This window comes from Lissotriton helveticus, chromosome 5_1, assembly GCF_964261635.1.
Source record: "Lissotriton helveticus chromosome 5_1, aLisHel1.1, whole genome shotgun sequence".
NCBI lineage: Eukaryota > Metazoa > Chordata > Amphibia > Caudata > Salamandridae > Lissotriton > Lissotriton helveticus.
In genome coordinates this window covers 623,505,859-623,533,320 of record NC_136065.1, presented here as the reverse complement: position 1 = coordinate 623,533,320, position 27,462 = coordinate 623,505,859, and the positions used below count along the sequence as shown (strand labels likewise).

The 27,462-nt window shown below is 43.2% G+C and overlaps 1 protein-coding gene across 1 annotated transcript in view; it reads right to left on the bottom strand.

Annotated features, from left to right (window-relative positions):
* Positions 1 to 27,462, bottom strand: part of CDA (cytidine deaminase) — a 169,974-nt gene that overhangs the window by 16,264 nt on the left and 126,248 nt on the right. Inside the window, exon 4 of the mRNA XM_078642999.1 lies at positions 14,509 to 14,566. Coding sequence (XP_078499125.1) covers positions 14,509 to 14,566 — 58 coding nt within the window. The remainder of the gene's footprint in view (positions 1 to 14,508; positions 14,567 to 27,462) is intronic.

Here is a 27,462-nt window from a genome sequence, read left to right as displayed (position 1 = left end):
TTTGGAGATATTCGCACTAAGCGCGAATATCTCCAAAAGCTAACACCTGCCCCTGAGCAGTTCTTAGCCATGTTATCCAATGGTAGGTGGATAACATGGCTAAGAGCATTCGCTCGGTAATGCATGAATATCGCTGACTTTACAGCGATATTCATGCATTTCGGCCGATTTTTATCGCTTAGGAGATAAACCTTGATAATAGCAAGGTTCCTAAGCGATAAAAATCGCCGCAGCTCGGCGATAAAAATATTGCCGCTAAGCCAACATAGCGATAATTATCGCTAGTTGTTGGTAATATGCCCCATAGTTACACAGAAACTGCAGCAGGCAGTGAAAGATTCCATTAAAGAGGTTGCACAGAGCAGGAAAAGGAATCAAGATAAGGAAGAGTATTTATCCATTTCAGATGTAAAAGAAGAAATTATTAGGGGCCCAGGAGGTAAATGTATGCACAAGAGAAAGCATGTTACAGGCTAGACAGGAGTCCCAAGCTGCTTAAAAAAATCACTTGTCCAAAATGAGAAATGTGATGGTTAGTTTAACACTGCAATTGAAAAGAACAAGCTGGATGAGCTTAAGCAAGAGGATGGATGTCTAAGTTATGATGAATATGTGCTAGATTTAGATTATAAAGATGATCTAGACCAGTGGTTCCTAAACTTTTTTGACCCGCAGCTCCCTTGATCTATTGGACATGGCTTCCCACAATGTTACTTTTTTGGACAGAAGGGGAATGTAAGCCTGGCCTCGGGAGTACTTCCACTTTTCTCCCTGAAAATAATTCATGACTTGGGTGCACATATTTAATACGGATTGAATTGAGATTAACTGTGCGTAGTAAACCTTATGCACACCAATTGTGAAGCACTGTAACCCTTTTTCTAGATCAGTAAAACTCTATAGACATGGCAGGCTGTTCCAGAAAGTCTTCACCCTGTTGGTGGTGGACAGAATGCAGATGTGGGATGTGTACTCTCCAAATAAAAATATCTGAGATTATAAGAGTAAGCGCAGCTGTAAGCAGGCTGTAGCATTACATGCACCACTTGGAGCCTGGGTGATGTGGCATGACCTGGCCAATCTGAAAAAAAACAATAGAGGGGAAAATCAGCAAAACAATAGACTCCAGCAGGGCCTAAGAATTGTGGCTGGACCATGGCAGAAGATTTATATGAGGTGAGAAAAACAGATCCACACCAATGTGCAGAAAAAAGGCAACCGTCAACGTGCGCGCAGGAATGGGTTTGCTAATGAAAACCATAAATATGCTTACACAGTACCAGTGGGCAATGCCCTCTATTTAATCTGTGTACACAGTTTTCCCTCTAACCAGCAGGTAGCCCACATGTTGAGCACTGGAAAAACCGAGGACATTAGGTAATAAATAACCATGTATATTGTACAGAAATAAATGAAGTGGTTTTGCTTGAAAATATTCAATCCCTTTCCAGTAGGTGGCGTCGGGGCCTGTGAAAAACAGTCTGTAACTAGCGTAGTCCTCGACGAAAATCCCAAATTAAGCCTTTGGTATCTGTTTGTATGATTTAATTATTATTTATTTATTTATTTAGAAGTTTTCTATAGCGCTAACAAGACCCGAAAGGTATCAGAGCGCTTCACAGTAGTGGGCATGAAAAAGAGAACAACATGAAACAAACCCAATAAAAGCAATCGGCGAGAGACAATTTGGAAAGAAGAAAAGTTCGGACAGCAGGGCTTCTCAGTACTGGATTCAACAATACCGCATGGATTCTGAGACGTTTGCAGCTCCAAGTTATCCATAACGAAGGGAGCGGATCAGGCACAAGGATTTAAGTTGGCTCTTGAATTCTGCATAGGACGGTAGAGTTCTGATGTGCGGGGGGATGGCGTTCCATATTTTGGGGGCATTTCCTGAGAAAGAGCAGTCCGCAGTTCTCTTCCTTCTGGTTTTTGGTAGGATGAGCAGCAGGGAATTGGAGCTTCTCAAATTTCTGGCTTGGCCTGCTTTTTTGAGCTTGTTAGCCAGGTATTCCGGTTTGCCGGTGTGGAGGACCTTGTGGGTTAGGCAGGCCGTTCTGAAGGTACTTCGCATTTCCACAGGGAGCCATTCGAGTTCTTTGAGAGCCGGGGAGATGTGATCATATTTTTTGCAGCCTGTGATCATTCTTGCTGCCGCGTGAAGTGTTGTTTTTAGTGGAGCCAGGTGCGATTTGGGGATGCCTGTTAGGATTGAGTTCCCATAGTCCAGTCTTGATAGAACTAGAGATTGCGTGGCTAGTTTGAGGTCCTTGTTGGGAATGTAAGGTTTAATTTTGTTCAAAAGTCTGAGGTTGAAGAATGCGCTTTTCGCCGAGTTCTTAATGTGATTTGTCAGGGTTAGTTTGGGGTCTAAGGTGAAGCCCAGAGATTTAACGGAGTCGGCTAGCGTGAGGTTACCCTTGAGAGCATCGATCGACTTTAGCCACTCAGTGATTTGAGGGTTATCTTCTTTGTTTGAGATGAGGAGTGTTTCTGTCTTATCGGGGTTGAGTTTCAGGTGATTCTTTGTCAGCCAGTCTTGAACTTCGTTTAGGACAACGTTGAGTCTCTGGATGTCTTTAAGAGAGGAGGTTTCCAGGTAAATCTGCGTGTCATCCGCGTAGAGGTGGAAGTGGATGTTGGCGTTCCTGAGTAACTTAGTGAGTGGTTCCATGTAGATGTTAAAGAGCTGGGGGGAGAGCACTGATCCTTGAGGGACACCCTTGTTGACTTGCTGGGTATCGGAGGTGAAGTTCTTGATTTTTATTAGTAGCGAACGGTTGTGTAAAAAGGAGGAAAACCACTTGAGAACTACCTCGCCAAGGCCGGCTCTTTCTTGAAGAGTCATGATGAGGAGCTTGTGGTCCACCGTGTCGAACGCTGCTGAGAGATCAAGGAGTATGAGGAGGCAGCACTTGTCAGCGTCAAGAGATCCATGGATGTCGTCTATGATGTTCAGCATCGCGGTTTCAGTGCTGCGGCCTTGTCTGAAGCCAGATTGGAGGGGGTCCAGGAGATTGATGTTGTCCAGGTGTTGCGTCAGTTGCAGGAGTACACAGCGTTCAAGTGTTTTCGAGAGTAAAGGGAGGTTGGATATTGGTCTGAAATTGTTCAAGTCAGTTGAGTCGAGACCGGGTTTTTTCAGAAGAGGAGTGACTTGTCCCATTTTTAGACAATCGGGGACCACACCGCTTTGTAAGGAGCTGTTTATGATTCTTCCCCAGATGGGCGCTAAGGTAAGCTTCATTTGTTTGATTAAAGATGGGGGGATGGGGTCTGAGATGTGTGCTGAAGGTTTGGAGGTCGAGATCAGCGCGATTATCTCGGTTTCCTGGACGGGGCGAAAGCTTAGCCAGGGGGAGGGAAAGGAGTCGGATGGGAGTGCCACTGGGGAGGCCGAGTAGCTCTTCTGGAGGTGTGGGTTGTTGATGTCTAGAGATAGTTCGATTTTTAGGACTTTGTCGTTGAAGAAGTTGGCAAAGTTGTCACAGAGTTCTTTGGAAGCCTGTAGTGTTGAGGGCAGGGGCTTTGTTGTTTGTTGTCTGATTATGTTGTAGAGTTCTTTGAGTCTGTTTTTGGATTTGACCAATGCCTCGCGGAAGAAGCTGGATTTCTTGTTTTTGATATGGTTGTTGTACTTCCTACGGGCTGATTTTAGTTGAAGGCGGAGAATGGCGGTTGGGTTGTTTCTCCACTTTCTTTCTTTGGTTCTCAGGTTTCTTCTTTCTGCGTTGAGGTCCGCAGTGAACCAGGTTCTGGATGGAGTGGCTCGGCTTCTTTTGAGCTTTAGAGGAGCTAGATTGTCAAGTATGGCGACTACCCCCGAGTTATAGTGGTCGACGAGGTCGTTGGTCGAGAGGTGCATTGTGTTATTTGGGAGAAGAGCGCTTAGATGACCTTCCAAGATGTCTTGGGGTACTTGGGAGAGGTTTCTCGACCATTTAGGCGGGTCTTGCGGAGGTTTAAGCGAGATGATGGGGTGATTGATGTGGAATAAGATCATGTGGTGATCTGACCAGTCAACTGGTAGTATGTGATTGACCGTGATAGAATTCTTTTGGGCAATGATGGCATCCAGTGTGGCTCCTTTGTAATGAGTCTCCTCAGTACAGTGTTGGGTGAGGTTGTTCTCATCAAGGAGGCTAGATAGCGATTTGATTAGAGGGTTGTGGGTCTCATTCCACCGGATGTTCAGGTCGCCAAGAATTAAGTTTTTGGAGTCGCCCAGTGTGTCTTGTGCAATCAGGTTTGATAGTTGTTCTCCAAACTCGTTATTTCTGCCCGGGGGGTGATAGAGTAGGTGGCACAGTAGAGAGTCGTTGTCTTTTGTCTTGATGACGGTGGATAGGCATTCAAATTATGTGACGGTTGTGCATTTTAACAAGATCCAGTAACAGAGAAATGAACAAAAAGACCAATTACCATATCAACTTACAGTTTTAGAACTTGATTTCCTGTTAAGTCATAAGTTTAACTGTTACAATCGGCACATAATTGTTTCATAAAGTTTATCTGTTCACAGCGCCCCTGGCTAGGTTTGATGGAGCACTGAGGTGCCGCTGCACACAGTTTGGGAACCACTGATCTAGACAATGACTGGGATGATGGCCTAAGAAAGAAAGAAAGGAAAAGATCTATGGCTTTAGATTCTCTGGGGAAGACATTTTTTGACCCAAGGAAGTCTAGCATCCCAGGAGTAAAGAGTGGTGGCCTTTGGACCACGTGGCAGATTACATTAAAATGTGACCACTGGAAAAGGAGGAGAGAAATGTACTTAGGGAAAAGTATTCACACCCTCATATTGATGAAATAGTAACTATGATCCCCCACATTGACCCCAAAATGACAACATATTCATTTAAGTTAGGCAAAGACTCAAGGAAAGGTTTGGAAAAATCATTGAAATCTTACCAAGATAAGATTCTGGACATCTTTAGTTCAGTGGTGAGAATATTTGATCAGGTTGAAGAACCCTACATAAAGGGGACCGATGTTAATACACATCTCCTGTGCGGCTGGTGCCAAAGGGAATGCCAAAAGGTGAAAGACCATCCTGATGAGGATCAATCCAAAACTGGTGGATTTCAGTGTCAAAGAATCCTTGGACCATGCCATAGGTCTCTTTTTTGGAGAAGGATTGGTAAAGAACACTGGGAAATACATCCAGACCTTCACAAGTCTGGACAAAGCCCAATCATTGTTGTGAAGAGTGTTTTATTGGAACAGTTTTTATGGGAGGACTGGGAGGAGAGGGCAATCTCCCAGCTAAGGATTTTTCAAGTCTCATTATTCTGGAGCACAAGGTGCTACCTATTAAGGAGGCAGTTAATACAGACTGCCTTGCGGTTTCTATTCCCAGAAAGTTACAGCACCAAGAAGTAGATCTTCTCGAGCCAGATGTCAAGGCTCAACATCAAATCAAGGTTAGTAGGAGGACAAATACTGGTTCTGTCCAAGGAGGGATTGGTGGAAAATTGATTATTATTCAGCGAAGAGTGGGACAAGTTCACAGATGACCCATGGGTCATTTCTGCTGTAAAAAAACTTACTTCATAGAACTGGAGAAGAGCCTATTCAGGCAAAAGAGCCAAGAGAATTGTGTATTCACAAGATGTTCGAAGAGGTGGTATCGCAAGAGGAGAATTAGATAATAGAAAAGAATGCTATAGTGAAAGTGGAAAACAACAAGAGAGGTTTGTGAGGAAAATATTTATTGTAGAGAAAAAGGACAAAGGGTAGAGACCTGTCATAAATCTAAGGATGTTGAATCAGTTTGTCGTTTACAATCAATTAAAGATGGAGGGTATCCATCTATTAAGAGACATGTTGCAAGAGGGGAATTGGTTGATCAAGTTGGATCTCAAGGACACATATTTTACAATACCAATGCATCTACAGAGTCAGAAACTATTGCAATTCAGATGGAAAGTTCAACTGTAACAGTTTCAATGTTTAGCATTCTGCCTTTCATCAGCACCTTCGTGTTTCATGAAGGTGTTGAGGCCGGTGGTAGGTTACTTGAGAGAAAGAGATGTAAGACTTTTCATATATCGGACAATATATCAATACTGAATCAGAGCAATGAAGAGTTGAAGAACCATTTGGCATTGGTAAAGAGCCTGTTGGAATCTCTCAGTTTCATAGTCAATCCAGAGAAGTCAGTCTTTATTCCAGGTCAGACTAATATGTTTTTAGGTTTTGTGGTAGACACGTTGAATAGTCAATTGCAGCTACCACAGAGGAAGATAAAGAAAATAAAAGAAGAGATACGGAAAGTGTTGAGAAAGGAGAAATAGTTTTAAGAGATTTGGCACAATCTTCTAATCCTTCTGTTTTCTTCAATTCAGGCAATATTTCCAGGTACTTTGCATTACAGGGCTTTGCAAAGATTGAATACAGCTGCCTTGACACAAGGGTTATGGTATGGAGACAGTGTGATACTGTCTATTGAGTCAAAGAAAAAAAGCATGGAATGGACGTGTAATGTTCTGGGTTCATGTTATGTGCAGCAGGGAGACCTGCCGGTACCATGTACTGTTCACTGGGTTTATTAACCAAAACCTCTTTATTTTACAAAAATAATTAAGAAACTAAACTAATTTGTTCTATAATGTTTATATGCAATATCTTGAATTTTTTTAAATATATTGCAATCCTGTATATATTAAACATACATTTCATTTTCTTTGTGAAACTAAACAATAATCGCTCTTAATGTTAAACATCACACAAATTTAATACAATGTTGTAATAAGACATTCCATGCAAGAGATTCTTAATCCCTTTTTAGTTTGATGCCCGAAGCATTTCGGGACGGTGGGGTCCCTTCTTCATTGGAAAAACCATGGAGAAAAAAGTCTATCTGTTCTTGCTGTGGTGCTGAGACAGCGGAGCTCAATATCTGTGAAGATATATGAGGCTGTGGAGAAACCTTCAATGGGAGTAAACGATAATCCTGCGAACTATAATGGTAATACGATCATGCTGGTAGATAAATCCGCAATAGTATAGCCCAGTGTGTCTGGTAAATGCTACAGTTCACGTCGAGTTTCCATCTATAACAGCTCAAATCGGAAGATGATGCTGCGAACAACCAGATTTTGTATTGGAAATAGATGCCAGTTTATCAGGTTGGAGAGCGACTTGTTCAGAACAAGGGACAGGTGAATATTGGAACCTCTTCGAGAGGAAGGATCAGCCGCGGCTGGCAGTGGGAGGAAATGCAGGACGGTGACGTGGGGAGGGGGAGGGGCAGGGTGGGGGGTAGTAATGTATGGATTACGGAGTTTTATAGGTAAGTAAACATTTAAATAAATAAAATGAATTTCGTTGCGTGCACTGCATTGCATTTTGGGGTCTGCAGAGATGACCCTGATCTGTTTAGGAGACAGTGAGTTGGTCCCAAGAGCTCATCTGCCTGATAAATCTAAAAAGTACAGACCGTGGGTGAGCATCAATGGCCATAGTGTGAAAGCTCTGAGAGACATTGGAGCCAGGGAAACAGCTGTCAGTTGTCGGCTGGTGTCTGAGAAGAATGTGGTCCCCAACACACTCTACTCAGTAGTTGCAGCTGCCAACTCTGAGTCCCTCTGAAAAGTGGCACAGGATCCCTTTGAGTGGGGGGGGATCTCAGGTACCTTGAGAGTAGCTGTGTGGTCAGCCATGCATGTTGACTGTCCGCTAGGCAATGATTTGGAGAGCTCCCCTTGGGAAACGTTGGAGCGGAAGTCTCATTTGAAGATGCCGGGTCTGCCTGAGTAGGGGTGTGTGACCACTCGGTCTATGGCAGCCGGTAAGGGCAATCAAGAGGACCTGGAGCCTGAAAAAGTGACACAGGTGCCCGCCAGAAAGAGAAGAGACAGTAGGTGCGGGCAACCAGCCCCTGAAGTTCCCATGGTCTAGGAGGAGGCAAACCGTGTGGGGGATGCCCTGGAGCCTACACGGGGGAACAAGTGGCTGAACTGGGGGACCTGCCTGAGCTGGCCCATTGGCATAAGGAAGGAGGCCCCTCCAAGGAGGAATTCTGTCAGGAGAAGCAGAAATGCCCTTCTCTTATTGGTCTGCGGCAACAGGCTGCAAACCAGGCAGCAGGTGATCAATCTGGATCACACTGATTTACTGGGAGAATGGTCTCCTGTATAGTGAGCCTAAGGTTACTGAGCCTGGGTCAGTCCATGTGCTGATGGTGCCCCAGCGCTTCAGAGCCTTCCTACTAGGTCTGGCACATGATGTCCCATTGACAGGGCATTTGGGCCAAGACAAGACCTTTAAAAGTCTTGTCACCCACTTTTACTGGCCCCAAATGCTTAAGAACTCTGACACCCATTGTAGGTCTTGCCAGACTTGCCAGGCAAGTGGTAAGAGTGGGAGGAAGTGTAAGGCTCCTCTTCAACCTTTCCCTGTGGTCAGCACCCCTTTTGAGAAGGTGGATATTGGAATTCTGGGTATCCCAAGACAGCCATGGGCAACAGGTTCATCTAGGTCTTGGTGGACCATATCACCCGGTACCCGGAAGCCATCCCTCTCCGGACTGTGACAGCCCCCATGGTGGGTCATACGTTGATTGAGATTTTCTCCTGTGTGGGGATCTCCAGAGAGGTGGTGTCTGACCGTGATACCAACTTTATATCTAAGTATATGGAGTCCTTGTGTCAGGAGTGCAGTGTTGCCTACAACTTCACCACTCCTTACCACCCCCAAGGTAATGGGCTGGTTGAGAGATTCAACTGGACCCTGAAGGGCATGATTATGGGTCTTGGTGAGCCCATGAGGTGAAAGTGGGACGTGCTCTTACCATGCCTTTTGTTTGCTTACAGAGGGGTACTGCAGAAGTCCTTAGGTTTCAGTCCCTTTGAGCTACTGTATGGGCATCCTGTAAGAGGACCTCTAAGTCTGGTCAAAGAAGGCTGGGAGAAAGCTCCCAGTAAGTAAACTCCCCAGGATGTATATAGCTACATGCTGGCCTTCATGAATCACACTAAGCGCTTCAGGCAACTCGCTCAGGTGAATTTGGAAGCCAGCCAGGAGAAGATGAAACATTGGTATGATCAGAATTCCACTCTGACCGAGTTTCAGCCTGACCAGAAAGTGTGGATCATGGCCCCAGTTGAGCCTTGCGCACTCCAAGATAAGTGGGCTGGGCCATTTGAGGTGGTGAAGCGCAAGAGTAAAGTCAATTACATGGTGGTCTTGCAGTCTCCAAGGAACCCTTTACGGGTCCTGCATATGAACCGCCTTAAGCCGCACTTGGAGAAGTCCGAAGTGGGCAAGCTCCTGGTGACAAATGCTGGAATAGAAGAAGAGACTCAGCCTCTGCCTGACCTCCTGTCTGCCAAAGAACATGATGGGTCAGTGGAGGGTGTAACCCTCTCCCCCTCCCTGACTCCCGAACAGCAGAGTGACTGCCTCCAACTGTTGGGACAGTTTGCTGCTCTGTTCTCCCTGACCCCTGGTGTCACTCAGTGGTGTGTCCATGATGTTGACACCAGGGACAGTCCTCCTGGGAAGCACAAGATTTACAGAGTGACTCATAGGGTCAAGGCTTACATCAAGGAGGAGGTCTCCAAGATGTTAGTGTTAGGAGTGATTGAGCCCTCAAACAGCCTTTGGGCCAGTCCAGTGGTCCCGGTCCCAAAGACTGTTGCACCCGGTGCCACACCAGAACTCCGTTCTGTGTGGACTATCGAGGGCTCAATTCGGTCACCAGGACTGATGCACACCCCATCTCCAGAGCTGATGAGCTCATCGTTCGGTTGGGAGCTGCCAAGTACCTCAGTACGTTTGACTTAACGTATGGGTACTGGCAGATTGCCTTCACTAATGGGGCAAAGGAAAGGTCAGCATTCTCAACGCCAGAGGGGCACTATCAATTCCAGGTGATGCCTTTGTGTTGAAGAATGTCCCTGCCACATTTCAGAGGATGGTCAACCAGGTGTTAGCTGGACTGAAGGATTTTAGTGCCGTCTACCTGGATGACCAGTAAAACACACTAGATAATGGACGGAATGATGCACAATGGCAAAACATTCACCCCCAGTCACAGATCTGGGTCTAATCCATCGTTATTTTGCTCACCAAGCCACCCCAGTTCAGACATGGCCATATGCAAATCAGTCTTGACCCTGTGCCTCATGGGAACAGTCCAGCCCGAACTGCCAAGCCATGTTTTCCCTGGACCGGAATCAAGCATCCTAGGACCAGTTTCTGGCTATCAGCCGTCTTCAGCCAGGATAGCTTGACTCCAGTGGCTTAGTGAGCACGGGACCCACGTCTGGGCATAACCTTCCCACATAGGGTGAACAGCAAAACACACTAGATGATGGACGGAATGATGCACAATGGCAAAACATTCACCCCCAGTCACAGATCTGGGTTTAATTCATCGTTATTTTGCTCACCAAGCCACCCCAGTTCAGACATGGCCATATGAAAATCAGTCTTGAACCTGTGTCTCATGAGAACAGTCCAGCCCGAACTGCCAAGCCATGTTTTCCCTGGACCAGAATCAAGCATCCTAGGACCTGGATGACAGCGCAGTGTTCAGTGCCACTAGGGAGGAACATCTGCACCACCTCTGAGAAGTGTTGAAGGCTCTACGGAGGACAGGCCCCACGATCAAGGCAAGCAAGTACCAGATCGGGCAGGGTTCAGTGGTGTACTTGGGACACCAGGTAGGGAGCGGCCAGATGACACCCCTACACCCCAAGATTAATACCATTCTGGCTTGGGAACCCCCCAAGACCCAGACATAGGTGAGAGCCTTCTTAGGACTCACCGGGTATTACAGGATATTCAGGAGATTCATCAAGGGATATGGCACCATTGTTGCCCCCCTGACAGTGCTGACTTCCAGGAAGCAGCCAGGTAAGGTGAACTGGACTGATACCTGCCAAAAAGCTTTTGATGCTCTGAATCTGCCATGTGCACGGCGCCTGAGCTCAAGGCACCCAACTTCTCACAGGAATACGTGGTGCAGATAGATGCTTCAGAGCATGGTGTGAGGGCTATGCTCTCACAGCTATATGAGGAGGGCCTAGACCGAACTTTAGCCTTCATTAGTAGGGGGTTACTTCCACGGGAACAGAGGTGGAGTGCGAGCGAGCGTAAGGCCTTTGATGTGGTCTGGGCGCTGAATACCTGAGGTCCTACTTGTTTGAGACTCACTTCCGGGTTCATACCAACCACAGGCCCCTCAGATGGTTGATGCAGATGAGGGGTGAGAATCCAAAGTTGTTGAGGTGGTCCATTTCCCTACAGGGGATGGACTTCATGATGGAACATCACCCTTGTACAGAACACGCCAATGCTGATGGTCTGTCCAGCTTTTCCCACCTTGGTGTACAGAACTCCCAAGAGGGTGGGTAGGTCTCCCCACATTTCTGCTGGAGAGGACATGTGTTAGAACTGGCATCATTGGTGTGGGTTTCCCCTGTACGTTTGCCTTTGCCTACTGTGTTATTGCTGTGTGTTGGACTTCGTTTTGCTGGTCTAGGTGCTTTGGGCACTTTGCCACTGCCTTTCAGTCCCTTTGAAAATTGCTGTTATGGATTGTTTATTCCATGATTGGCATATTTTATTTACTAGTACTTCCCCAGGACAGTGCACGGTGTGTGCCCAGGGCCTGTAAAGGAAATGCTGCTAGTGAGCCTGCAACACTGATTGTGCCACCCGCAGCCTGTAAATGTAACTCGGGCCTCCTACTGCATTGTATATGCGCAGTTCAATAGTGCCATGTGAACTTGACAAGTGCACCCACTTGCCGGGCCCTAGCCTTCCCTTTTCTTACATGTTAATCACCCCTCAGGTAGGGCCAAGTTATCCCTGTGGGCAGGGTGCAGTGTATGTGAAAGGTAGGACATGCCCTGATGCGTGTGGCATGTCCTGATAGTGAAATACTGCCAATTTCAGTTTTCACTATTGTAAGGCTATCTGTTCCCATAGGATAGAATGGCGAGTTTCACATCTTAGAAGCATAAATGCCCCTGGGAACTAGATAGGAAAATAAAGTTTAGTATGCCTGAACTCAGAATGTTAAAATGCATCTTTTAGTGAGGGTGATTTTTACATTCTGTGTTTGAAAATACCACTTTTAGAAAACATGTATTTTCTTGCTTAGACATCCAGTGTGCCTCTGCTAGGATGTGTATTGACTGTCTGGTTTTGGAGTGACAGGGGCTGGGGATGTGCAGTGGCTCAAGAAAGTCTGGATGAGTCAGCACTTTGCTCAATAGGTCTGGTCTGCGTTTGGAGTGGTGGGAGGAGTGGCACCTGCACCTGAATAGGGCTTTCCTACCTTCCACAATGGTGGCTCCACCCCCCTGTGGTGTGTCTGGAGCCAGGTCTCACACTGACAATGGTGGTAGTTGTACCCTTGAAAAGTGCCCCCCAGAACTGGTTTGGACTGGGCTCAGAGCCCTTGGCCAGGAGAGAACAAAGAGATTTCTGCTGAACTAAGGAATCTGCCAGGAAGAAGAACCGGGAAAGCTGAAGGAGGAGTACTGCCCCTGTGCTGTGTGCTGTTGGAATTGCCCTGCAGTGGTTGCTTCTGTCTCGGGCCGGGAAGAACTGGACTGTGCTTTCATCATCCTGTTTTAGAGTTTTCTCCAAGGGCTTGAAGTAGAGCTTGCCTCCTGTTGGAAGTCTCAGGGATAGAAAATACTACAGAGATCACTTCTGGGAATCAAGAGGAACCGTTGCCAAGGAGAAGAGCTGGAAAAGCTGAGGAGGAATACTGCCCCTGCTCTGTTTGCTGTCTGCGGTTGGCCCGCAGTGGCTACTTGCTGCCAAGGAAAGGAGAAAGGACTTTGCTGTTTGTTGTGTCCCCTATTTCAGGAAAATCTCCAAGGGCTTGAAACTGAGCTTGCCTCCTGTTCTGAAGTCTCAGGGACACAAAGACATCACCACCTGCTCCCCTGAATTTCCTTGCTGGGAGTTCTGACCTGCTAAGAGGTGTCTGCTGTTGTTTTAGACCTCTGGAGGCTGTTTGCCCCGGGAGCTGGGAAAAGTAACGCAACTTCGAGAAGCATGACACATTCGCACCTGTTTCCGACTCATCGCCGAAGAAATCGTCACAGCGCCTGCCTGCGGCTCGAGATATTGAGCATTGAGTGCACCGATCTCCGAAGTTCGGGATCACCCCACCAATTCCGATGCAAGGTCTGCTATGCAGCTGCAAGAACCCACGCATCACATCGAGGCGCCAAGTCTGTCGCATCATTGGGGGACGCAGTGAGGAACTGACACATCACCTCCCCATGCAGTAAGAAACCGATGCATCACCTCCTCTCCGGTAAGGAACAAATGCATCACCTCCCCTGTGAAGCAGCAAAGAACCAACGCATTACCTCCCCTGGAGCAAGGAACCAACGCATCACCTTCCCTGAGGGTAAGGAACTGACGCATCACCTACCTTGCGACCCTTTTAGTTTGTGTGCGCGACACATCCAAGGTACTTTGTGTGAAAAGTGGCGCATCTGCAATTTGCTTTGAACTGAAATATTTCTACCATTTGAAAGTCATATTTTTATTACTGTTTTGTGGATTTTTGTCATTTTGGTCTTGTTTGGTTTAGATAAAGATTACTTATTTTTCTAAACTGGTGAGATGTCCATTTGTAGTGTTTTCACTGTATCACTTTATGTGTTCACAAATGCTTTACACACTGCCTCTGAGATAAGCCTGTCTGGTCATGGCAAGTTACCAAGGGGGTGAGCAGGGTTATTTTAGAAGTGTATCCCCTTACCCTGACTAGAAGCAAAGGTCCCCATTTGGAGAAAGGTACCTACCTCTGCCAACTAAAGACCCCCATTGCTAGCATTGCTCAACTCTGGGACACCTGTGTGAATGGAAATTCCATACTTGCTTAGGTCTGGGGCACCTCTGTGAATAAAACCCTACACATCATCAATAAGCCCTGTACATGTATGAATAGAAATTCCATACATGCTCATAGACCCCAGTACACATGCAAATGGAACCCCCTTACCTGCTCAAGAAGTCCAGGGCACTTGCACATGGATATCCTACCTCTCAGTATGGACTATAGAATACACATTGTATTCGATGGTATTGTAGCTTTTGAATAGTGCTTCCTATGCTCTATGTGGGGAACTGAGGCACTTATACATGCAAATAGAGATTCCATATCTGCTCAACACACTGCCCCTTTTGTGTGATACCAGTGTATACTGAGACTACAAACTGGCTAATATGCTATGGGACATTTCAGTGAATAGAAGCTCAACACCGACTTTCTAACCTATGAATACAAGTGTAATATTGGGGCTCCTTACCTGTATAGACCCCATGTTCTCCTATGTGAAGGGAGCCCACGTATATCTAGTCAGTGATGGCAAGTTACCCCAATGAGTAGAGTCTCATTTTCTGCACTGACCTCCTGCAACAGTTCAAAGTTAGGCTATCTTCCTCATTACCCCGTGGCCACCTTTGACATTTCTTTATTTAAAATGCTGAGCCTATCACCATGTTCACTAATCGATAAATGTTTACCTCTCTCATGACTTGTCTGCAAGCTCCACAAGGTGTAATAAACTCACTCGTCAGGTCACTGAAAGAGGAAAAGGGACAGATTAAGTTAATAAGGCTTGTATGACATAACATAAAGGACAGAACTATTGGAAAATTACAAAAATATTGTGGCCTAAATAATGAGAATCAAACTATTGTGACAGTAAGTATATATATATCTATCTCTATATATATATATATATATATATATATATATATATATATATATATATATATATATATATATATATATATATGTATATATATATATATATATATATATATATATATATTTATATATGTGTGTGTGTGTGTGTAAGTATACATTGTCTGTTAATACCTCCATATCCAGTTACAGTGAAAATATATATAGAAAATATATAGTATATATGTATATATATATCTATACACACGCACACATATATATGTATATATGTATGCGAAAGGAACTCTGGGTCGTCCCCAGGTTTAGGTGGAGAGCAGCTCCTGTATAGAGCATCCCACAACACCGTAGACCCTCGGAGCCTGCTCACCTCAAATGTCAGTTTTTCTAGCCAAGCTTTTAGGCATAGGACAAGCACAAGGTCATCCATGCAGAACTAGAAGGTGAGTCTTTCACCATTTTTACAGTAAGTCTTTACGCGTAGGGTTAGCTAATGCCATCCATGCAAAGCTGAAAATGACAAAACCCTTCTACTATTCCAGGCACAGTATTACTGCTTTGGATTGTTAAAATACCATCAAAGCCAATCTGGAATGAGCAACAACAACCCCTGATACGAGTGTCACTCTTGTTAGGAGCTCTTCAGAGAGGTTTAACCTTGTCCAGCCATAAGGGAGCACCCAGAATAAGCCAAAACAATACCCTTTCAGCAGATTCAGAGTGTCACTGGTTTTCTAAGGTGCTTTATATAGGAGGTGATCTCCACCTAAACTTGCAAAATACCCAGAGTTCCCTGACACTTTATTGCAAAATATATGAGGCACTCTATACCTGGAAGGGTATTGTTTTGTCCTATACAGGGTGCTCCTTTGTGCCTTGACAAAGCTAAACCTCTCTGAAGAGCTATAATGATAGCAAAACATGTGTCAGGTGATGCTTTTATTTATTTAAGGTTGGTTTGGATGGCATTTTACCAATCCAAAGCAGTAATACTGTGCCTATAGTGGCAAAAGGCTGTAGTCATTTTACAGCGTGGATGGCACTATGGTAATCCTTTACTTAAAGACTTTGTCCCTTTCAAACTCGGTGTGGATAGCACTGTGCTAGTCCTATGCTCGAAAACTTTGTTAGAAAAACAGACATTTGAGGTGAGCAGATTCAGTGTCGCCGGTATTGTAGGGTTCTCTATACAGGAGCTGCTCTCCACCTAAACTTAGGAACTACCCCGAGATCTCTGATATATATATCTCTGATATATATATATATATATATATATATATATATTTCTGGGGAATACAGACGCTGTGAACGAGTTGAAGGAATATATTTTTTAAAATATATATATATATATATATATTTATATATATAGTTTTATATATATATATATATATATATATATATATATACACACACACATATGTATGTATATATGTATCAGATATAGGATCATCCAAGAAAGCAGCAGACAATCATCCGGCACTCCAGGGTAGGGTTTTAAAACGTACTCAGTTTATTAATTGACGAAAATACATCAACGCGTTTCGGGAGTCTAGCTCCCTTGTTCACGAATATATATATTAAATGAAAAAAACAAAGGTTAAAGCTTAGTTATAGTTAGGAAAACTTTAATTATGCGTTCTATACAAACCAAACTTTAACTTCCCAAACATTAGAAATTCTAAAGTTTATAAATATACCTAAAATGTATCATTTACACACCACTTTCAAACTACCATAACTTTATTTATTCTTTCTATACAAACCAAACTTAAAGTACATAAACTTTAGAAATACTAAAGTTATAGATATAGTTTACATTTATTATTTATGTACCACTTCAAATTACTATAACTCATGCACTTACGTACACACTGTTGGCAACTCGCTAGCCACAGTAGTTAACTATAACTTGCCACTCTACTAAGTGCAGTGTTTTATAAATGATTTAATTGCACATGTCATACGTCTTGTTAGGATTCCAATGATTTAACATGCTATAAGTTGATGTAATATGAAAGGGTATATGCAGTGCACGGAGAAGGCATAAGTTAAAGTTGATGTACTGTGGCTAGTGAGTAGTGTACTTAAAAAATAAATTAAATATGCAAAAATTAAAAACAGAAATCCATAACACTATATTTGCCATTAAAACCCACTATGCATACTAAGTGTGTTCTAAACAATATGAGACAGTCACTGTACTCCATAAACTTTTTCTAAGATGTATAAAGTAATAAAACAACTTTTACTTACCATTACATACTTATATAAACTGATTCATTGCTTCCCATACACTTATAAAACAGTTGGGCAGAATATTTACACTTAAAAGCTAGAACACAGCTACAGTATGGTCCTAAACAATATGAATGCCTTTTACTTTTGTAAGGGGAGTCATTAGCCAATCATATACGGTGTTGTCAGTGGCATGCAGTGCCGTATACCGCAAAATTACTGTGGTATACTGAGACTCAATATATCACTATGTTTTTGTGCCTAATGGGCCGGATTCACAATGGTAAAATTACACTTTTTTGTAGGAATATCCTATCTTTTATGTGCAGAGACTCTATGATATTCTATACTATGCCACTCCACTCTATACCACTCCACTCTATGCAACTCCACTTTATGCCACTCCACTCAACAGTATTCCAGACTATGCCACTCCCCTCTACACCACTCCACTGTACACTACTCCACTTTACGCTATTCCACTCTATGCCACTTCACTCTGCACCACTTCACTCTACACTATTTCACTCTATGCCACTCGAATCAACGCCACTCCACTGTATGCTATTCCACTCTACGATAATCCACTCTACACCACTCGACTCTATGCTGTTCAACTCTAGGCCACTCCACTTTGCATCACTGTATGGCACATCATTCCACTCTATACGACTCCCCTCTAGGCTATTCAACACTACGCCATTCAAGTCTACGCCACTCCACTCTATGTTATTCCACTTTATCCCACTCTACTCTATGGCACTCTATTGTATGTAATTCCACTGCAAGACACTCCAGTTAAAGCCATCCCATTCTATGTTATTCCAGTCCATGTCACTCTACACCACTCTACTGTATATTATTCCACTCTATGCAACTTCACTGTACGCATTTCCACTGTACTCCACTGTGCTCCATGCCACTACACTGTACACCACTACACTTTATGCCTCTCCTCTTTACGCCACTCTTCTCTATCCTATTTGACACTACTCAACTCCACTCTACTTCACTGTACCATATGCCACTTTACTCTACGCCACTCGACTTTCATCCAATCCACTCCATGACACTCTAGGCCAGTCCACTCTAAGGTATTCACCTCCATGTCACTCCACTCTATGCCACTCTACTGAACACTACTGCATTTTATTAAACTCCATGCCACTGTACTGTAAGCAACTCCACTCTATGCTAACCCACTTTACGCCACTCAACACAATGCCACTCCACTATACAAAACTCTACTCCACACTATTCCACTCTAGGTCACTCCACTCTATGCTATTCCACTTTAAACCACTCAACCCTAAAGCACTCTATGCCACTCTACTCTATGGTATTCCACTCTACACAACTCCACTCTAAGTCACTCTGCTCTACGTCACTCTAATCAATGCTATTCAACTGCACCACTCCATTCTACAGCACTCCACACTACTCAACTTTACGCTAATCCATATCACACCACTCAACTCTATGCAACTCGACAAAACTCCACTATAAGCCATTCTATGCCACTCTACTCTACTCCACTCCACCCCACACCACTCCTCTTCACTCTAAATTATTCAACTCTATGCCACTTGACGCTATTCAAATCTACTGTAGGTCACTTCAGTCTACGCAACTCCAATCTAAACTAGTCCACTATACGCCTGTCGAGTTGAAGCTACTCTACACCACTGTACGGTTTTCCACTCTACTTGATGCTATTCCACTCTACTCCATTCCACTCTGTCACTCCACTCTGAGATATTGCACTGTGCGCCACTTCAGTCTATGCCACTCCAATTACGCTATTGCACTTAATGCCACTCCAGCCTGTGCCTCTATATCACTCCACTCTATGCTATTCTACTGTAGTGTAGTTCCTATTATCCCAATAGGCTCTGCGCATTGGAATAATACCTCCAATAGTATAGACCTAGACCAGACGTTAACTAGGTCTTCTACTGTCGATATTAGACTTAAAGTTTTGGGTTTGCCAGCTAGCTCAGAGTTCACTAGAAACTTTCTCGAATAGACAAGGAGGAGTTGAACCTCCCTGGATAGACAAGAAGGGATTTAGTTTCTGACAACCATAGAACATGACAACTTTGCTCTCCCCTAATCAAGAGTGTATCTCTAGAGTCGTGTGAAAACAAAAGACAACTTATTTTACTCAGTCAGTACGTGCATTCTTAGTTTCACCAGATTGTAGAGAAAAGGAAGAGACGGGCGTGTTCAATAAAAGATGTTATTTATTTATCAGTCTCTTTTCTCGTACAAGAGAAATGAATCGATATTATTGCAATACTTATGGTTAAGTAAAGTGCATACAATAAAAGCAGAAGTATAAAATAATACTGTAAAAACATCTATATGGTTTCTAAGCCATATGGTGGTTTAAAATGGATAAAATAGATACATACATATAAACATTTGACTAATCGTACTCAACTGGTGCTTCTAACCACGCCTACCCCAGTGTACCTGACCTAAGCCTAATACGTGGGCGGGGATAGAAAGTAGCAGTCTAAGTTAAGTTTGTTTTGCCAAGTGACTGATTCAAGAATTCTCTGCAAGGGGTTATTCAGTTCCGTACCTGAGGTCTAGGATGGTTGAGGGATAGTATCTCTCGTCTGAGGTCTCGATATTCCAAGCTGCCTGCGAGGGCTGCTCGGAAGCGCCGGAGCTGGATTTCTCGGCAGGAGAAAGGCAGCGTCTCGTTCTCAGCGCGTCAGGAAGGCGGGACAGCTAGTGGGCTTCGCTCTCTGCTGGGCTTCGGCAAGTCTCGCTGCTCCGGTCTCGTCACCACCGCGTGTGTTTGCTTAAGGCAATATCGGTAATATTTATACCTGTAAGGTGCCGAGATTGACGTAAGGATGGACATAGATACGTCAATAAGGATGTCATACGAGCTGGTCATTAGCGCATTCTTTTACTGAAGTTCTCAGTGAAATCAAAACAATGGCCGCAGGGTTTTTCCCAGGTTGTCATAGGTTTGATTTGTTTTGAGAACTCCGTATGCCTTATCAGGGGCTGGAGGAATATTGCTTGCCTAATTAGATGGCAAGCGTTATGACCTAATCAGATAACGCGCTCCTGTGCCGTGGTCTGGCGTAATCAGATAACGGTTTCTGCATCATGGGATGGCTGCTAGTTAACTCGTTAACCAGAATAGGGTCAGGAATAGGGGGATCGATACAGAACCTATAGGAATACATCACACCCACTCCACGCTAACTATGGCCATATTTACGAATCTAGGCATAGTAAAACATCGTGTATACCTTACCACCTAAAAGTATCGTGTATACCTTACCACCCCAAAATACACATAATGCATTTTGAAATTATGTAACATACGGGGAAAAAAATAGTCATATGTACTATATGCACTCAAGCAGTAGAATAATGCTAAAATAATCACGCATATGTATACATTATTAGTAATCGAATATGAGAATTACACATGAAATGGCTCTTAATACAGAAGAAAAGTTCGAGACCACTTCATCACAGTTCAAAAATATTTATAAACATACCAGCGGGCAGCTAATGTCTATGAAGTTTCTAAAAATAGAAATTAGTTCTCTAAGAATAGTTCTTACTTTAAGCAGAAGAAAAGTGTCCCGTAAAATTTAAAAAATATTTTGGGGCTGCTAAAAAATTGCTGTCCGTGAACTGGAGGAAAAGTCGATCTTGCTACTTTATTATTAAAGTTGAAGGCCAAATTCAAGGTGTCGGGAATGCCGTGTGCTAGCTTGTCAAGAGTCATTATTTCTGCTCTGGTGAGAACATCATATCGTTGAGACTGCTGAAAAAGCTGTCAACAGCTTCCTGTGATAGTTCCACTAATTCGGAAAAGGATGTAACCATGCATTCATGTGCATGATTGTCTCCATTGACGTTTTGAGTAGTATTGCTGACAGAAGGTTGTACCTGATCGATGCTGCTTTCATCTTGATCTTCACTACCCCTTAATCGTAGTGGTGAAGTTTCCACGAATGCCGTCATCAGGATTGGCAGCCGTTGAGGGCAGCACAATGCATGAGCCTTTACCGGACCCAACAATGTTTCTGCATCCATTGGCGCATCCGATTGTAGCGTCAGACAGGTGTCCAACACGCATTCTTCTCCGCACAGCATGCACCTTAATACAGGTAAAACACATCTTTGCCATATCGGCCGAAATGAAAGAAACCAAGTCATGTTCAGGTCTCTAAGCCGGGTTAGTCCCAGGATTTTTGATATCCGGTCCCGGTATCCAATGGCTCGGATTGTTTCTTCCCTTGTCGCAGGTGTTTTGTCTGTGACACGGTTTGCCATAACGAAATATAAGGACTAAGAATAGGATTCCTGCAATTAGTCCCAAAATGAGGGGAACTCCTCCAAAAATCGAATGGACGAAGTCTGGAAAAATACCCAGTATGGCTTTGAATGGTGTTAATGCCATCGAAAATACTGTCTTAAATACATTTGAGACTCCACTGGTATCAGAAATATTTAAGATTTCATTCAGGATTTCTGCGAAATGTATGGGGGAATTAGTCGATAACAATGAGTGAATCTCTGCAGTCGTCCTTGCGACTAGGAGATCATACGTTTCTTTTGATGACGTGAGCCTGGTCGGCGTCTGAAGAAGCACTGTTTTCATTCTGCTTAAAGTATCAACTCGAATAGAAGTAATTTTCAAGTGAGGCCATGCCCTTGCCTCCCTGTCTGGAAAGGAGCTGGGGAACAATAAGCGTCCACAGCAGTCGTACTGATGAGATAAGGAACCCCGGGCAGTAGACTACAACATCTGCGATCCACAATTAGAATGTAACTCCCATTATAGAGTCTTTTAAAGAATGGTTCTATCTCTGTTGCAGGTGTGCCTAGCTGGTGACATGAAAGGTTATTTGAGTTCCCTTCACAGGCTCCATGCAAACTAATTCCATTACACAGAAGTGTACCGCTTAGTGACATCGCACAATTATTGCCACTAAGAAACACTTTCTGTCCTTTATTACTGACACATGCATGTGAATAGGGCAAGTTCCATGTTGTCTTAATGTACCCTTTTCCCAATTTTTCGTACATGCCAGCCTGTATATATTTTTGGCAGTATTGAAACCTGAAAGTAGATATCGGAATATTAATTATCCCATGTATTATCCATTCAATGACAGGTCGTTCTGACATTGTCAATGGTAATCTCTCGAGTTTCTCAATGCTCAGGATTGTATAATCAGCACCCTTCTGTGCCATACTGATCTGTTTATCAGTAAGGTTAAAGATAGTGAATAGTGACGTTGTGTTGATTAAACGCCAAGGCACATAGCCTGAACGCAGGTTTTGTAACGTCCAGCCAAGCTTTACAATAGAACGCAATTGAGACTGACCGTGTTGTAACAACAGTAAGTCTTGCGATATTATGTCGATTGCTGATGACACAATGCTGTCCAATGAAAAGATTCTGGAGGACAGAGTCATTAACCCATTGTCCACTACAGAAAGCGATTTTTCCAAATTAATATGGTCAATTTCCCGTATACTTTCTGCTGTCTCAATTTGAGTTATCTTCCAGGCCTCGTTGTAAGCTGCATATATAGAGGCTGCTATGAAGCGTTTTTGACGCTGTTTGCGTGGTCCCATAATGAAATCACGCAAGTCAGCACCATCAGTAAGTAAAGTTAGGTGTTGCTTAATTTCTGTCAGTGTGGAAGTTTTTAGCCATTGAAGGCAGAGTTTGCCCACACTGTAGGTGGTGATTATCCCTGGGTGTTGTCTTTGGGAATATCTAGGGTCTGGCCTGGTCAATTTGAACCCCTGTGTTTTGTTCAGGAATCTGTCTTGACAGTTATTAGTATCTGTTGGCCAGATCAACCATTGTTTCCAATCAGGATTTGTTCTGTTTTGGTTTAATACATAGTTTACGTCTATTTCTTCATCTGCAGAGTTATTGCTGTTCATTGTTGGTTTTGGAATAGACGGTTTATTTAAGTCTTTGATTTTGGCTAATCCAAGACAGGTAGTTTGTTGAATAGTTTCATTCAAGAATATAATTTGTTCTGGGATCATGCAGGCTCTAAACAATGATTCTATACCTTGTACTTGCCATTCTTTTGTACCCCAAACACTTTTCACTTCAACATTTTTATCCCAATAATCAAAACCAAATGTGTTCCTGTCTTATTTGACAATTTAAAATAAAATGTTTCAGCATTACTTGTGTTGAACCCTGAAAAGTATGAATATTTGTCATAAAAGGTTCTTGAGCTTCCTTTTGGAGGGGTTGCACAATGTTCCCGTTGATTATAATTTAAAACATTTCTAGGTTGTGCTGATTTATGTAAAAAATGGTTACCATAGTGGTTGTAGCAGTACATACTATCATAATTAGATGAACCCTGCAAATAATCATGTTTGGTAAATTTAGCAGACATCACTAGATCAGACATCATGTTATTAATACTTTCAAAGTCCCAATCATCAGCAAATGAGTTTGGTTTTACAAAGTCACTCAACGAGATCTTGATTTGGTGTGGATATTTGAGGATGTCTACCGGACCATAAATTTCATAGTCAGTATTGTCCCATGCTACCCCACCCGGTATAGGATTGGCTGTGAAATTGACTGAAGAAAGTTCTCTTTTCTTGACGTGTGAAGACGTGTGTGGCTTGAGGATCAAGTTGATTTTCTGGCTTGCTGTGTCCATTTTAGCATATTTTCCTTCAATGAAGCGTCCCAAACATAGTATCATGATGAGCCAAAGTATCAGGATAAATACACCAAAGGATACCCAAAATTCAATCCACGGAGAAATCAGATAGGTTTCTTTCAGCTGTTTCAAAAGTTCCTTAGCTTTATCTTTAAAAGTTTTTGTTGATGGCTGTGTCTTTGATTCACTTAGATCTTCAGAAGAATCTTCAAAGTTGATGAAGTAGCCGGATGCCGTTCTGTCTATTGTTCCAATTGCTTCAGGATTACTGTTTCTTGCAGCTTCAGCATATTCATTTGTTACTTCATTGTAGGTTGGTGTGTCTCTACTAAATGTTTTTATTTGGGTTTTCAGAGGTGTGAGTTCCATTGCATTGTTGCATAGTCCTTGTTGTTGTTCTGTAGGCGTTTCGAATGTGATTAGCCTTTTAGTTAGCACCTCTGTACTTGTAGCAAACCTTGGTGTTCTACTACTTATCGGGAGTCCACTTGGCCTACTGTTTGTTATCGGCCACATGATTGTGGTTTTACCAGGTCGATGGATACAACTCGGTTCTCCTTTTTACCAGCAAGCGGCGGTAGTACAACTGATCTTGTCCCGTTGATGGACAAGACAGGAACTGCTTTTCTGTAAGAAGGCCCAAATTCCTTCTTTACCGCGATCTTTTCTCTGACTAGATCCCCGACTGTTGGAATCCAGACAGGTCTTGCTGGGACAGGTGGTGGTTCTTCAGTGGTTGTTGGCTGCTGTTTCAACTTTATGTTGCTCAGGTCTTTTCTTGTTTCGTTTAAGTCCTGTAAAATAGCCAAACGATCTTTGATATCAAAGCTTTTTTCTTTTACCACTGAAGTCTGACTGTCAAGATCTAAGACTAGCATCCTAGTTCCAAACAGTAATTCGTACGGACTGAATCCCCTCAGAGAATTTCTTGCCAAGTTGTTTAGACTACGTTGGACACTTATTAGATGTTTGACCCACCCAGCTCCCGAACCTAATACCTTTGCTGTTATAGATTGCTTTATGTCTTGGTTTTTTCTTTACACCGTCCCGTATCCCTCAGGAAGGAAGTGAGAAGAATCCCGCTTCGCTATGCTCATTTGGCCGTGCTTTCCCACATGCTTGAGGGCTAAAGTGAAAACATTGGTCAAACGTAGCATGCTCCTAGCGTATATGCCATTTAGACTCGCAAATCTTGTATAACAGTCCCGACGTCAGCCGAGTGCTGGGGTCTATATTTATAAGTGGAAACTAGTCTTTATTTGTTAATGGGACGCATTATTTACACTTGTTTCACTGATTATTGTTTAGCCCTTATTGAGTGAAACGCCATGGTATTACCCCGTTCCTCTCGCCGCTGCGATCTCTGTTGCAGCCCGGGCATTTTTTTACAAAGATGTGATGATGCAGGCTCATGCCTGGCCACCAGTACACTGATTGTAGTTCTTCCAGAGAATCTTTTAGTTTGAGGTGTCTGAGACCCTCGCCCATATGTGCGTCTGCTATTAACAAAGTTCTCCTGTCCTTGTTTGGAATTACTCTATCCCCCACTCCAGGGATTCGAGCAAAAGGAACGGAGTTCGCATCGATTATGTATGTATATTTGAGTGGGTAACTGATCAGTAACGCTGAGCAGTCGCCTTTTGATGACGTTTTCACCGCCAGCATTGTTTCACCGTCAATGTATTTTACTGCACGCTTTTTTCTAGCTACGGAAGCCGATTCAGTTGCTACCGCTGTGGCTTTCTCAGCCAATGAATTCCCTGCAACGTGAACGCCATCACGCTGATGACTCAGTGAGTGTATCACGTGAGTCTTTGGTAGTTCTTTTTTTAACAGGACTATTTGTTCCCAAAGCAGTTTTTGTTTTATTGTTGCACCTGTGTCATCTTTGTAACCGTTTTGAATCCATTTCTGCAAATCGCTGTTATATGATTTGACGCAGTAATACGAATCGGACACTATGAGTGTCGGGAATTTGCGATCTGCATTATCTAGCGCCATTTTCAATGCTATTATTTCAGTCTGTTGTTCTGAATTAGTTTCTACTGAGTGTGTTTTTGTTAATAGAGGTCTTAGTATACCTCCGCGCCACACTTCTTTTGTAATCTCACATGTGGGGTTGTATGCTTGTTCCCCCCAAACGGATGGTTGAGCATGTCCGTCTGTATAGATTACACAAGCGTACTGTCGTAATGGCAGAATGTCGATTGGCAGAGGGGATATTCTTTCATATTCTAGATATTTTAGTTCCTCTAGTTCTGGATCAAAGTAGTATTTTACTTTGTCCATTGTAATGGAATTCACCCATTGTATCCATTCCGGATTCAATGCTGTTGTTGGTAAATTACACGGTGTTGTTAATGCCTCAAAGGCTGATTCTGCTGTTCTGACTGTGATGTGTCTACCGTCAGCTTTATCTTTTTCTCTAGCTATTGCGGTTTGAACTGCATGAACAATGTTTTCTTTAATGCTGAATTTCTTTTCAGCTTCTGTGTACAAGTGTGATTTGAATGCAATTGGTACCTTTTCTCCCTCATTCGAGGTCAGGTATGTGAATCCGCATCTTCCTGGGATGACTCAAATCACAAGGTTGCGTGTGTTATCACGTGTTTCTAAATTTGTTTTAATTAACATATCTGTTTGTAAGGATCTCAGAATTTCTGTGTGTTTTTGAGTCCAATTGGTTTTTTTAAAATCTGGTTTTATTAGATCATAAAGGGGTTTGACCCTTTCTGCGTAATTTGCAATGTATGTTCTTCCGAAATTTAGGAAGCCTAGAATTGACTGTAGGTTTTTTAGTGTTCTAGGTGCTTGGAGTACGGCACATTTCTCTAGGAAATTGTCAGCCAGGCTTTTGCCTTCACTTGATAATTCATATCCTAAGAACAGGACTGTTAGATGGGCAATTCTAGATTTTTTAAAGTTGAATTTGTAACCCTCTGCTGCGAACCCAAGTATTATGGTGTTCACTCTCTTCAAGTGAGTATCCAAGTCATCATCTGTTAGGTATATGTCATCGACATACGATACTGCTTCGTCATCATATGTTTGTAGTAACTCTGTTACCCTCGCTGAGAATACTCCTGGGCTGTTCTTGTACCCCTGGGGTAACCGACAGAATTCTTTTTGAGCGCCATTTATTGAGAACGCTGATAAGTATCTGCTCTCTGGTGCTATATTTTGACAAAAGAATCCATTAGAGATGTCTAATGTTGTTTTATATTTTTTGCGCACTATGTTATTCATTAGTGCAGCACTATGCGAGTTCTGTACTGCAAAGGTTTTGCAACATGAGTTAAGGTGTCTGTAATCCAAAACTAGACGATATGAATTGTCTGGTTTGTAGACAGGAAACAAAGGGTTGTTCATTTGTGAGGTGCAAGTTTCAATCACCCCCTGGTATTCTAGTTGATCTAGAATTTCTTTTACCTGTTTTTTAGCTTCTTGCTTGATTGGATACTGCCTTTGTGCAGTAGGTTGTGATTTTAACTGGATTTTGTGAGGAGGAGAGTCCTCATCCCATCCTACATGATTTTTATATAAAGCAGGAGCTTGAGCTACAGCCCACTTTCTTGCAAGTGTATATTTTTTATGAATTGGAATATGATTTGAGAAGGCAGGCATAATTATTTCTTCGCCATGTGGGCACTCCCTGACGAACTCTGGTGGCCAATCTTTTTCAGCTAGAAGGATGTCATAGCCCTTGGAGAGATTATCCCAAAAAAGGCCCCTTATTTTCCTAGTCTTATCCCCTTCTATACGTAAAGTTATTTCATATATTTTGTGAGGTTTGCTAACTCTGGTGTCTGCAGTTTCCACCTGAATGTATTCATTCGTGTCCACTGT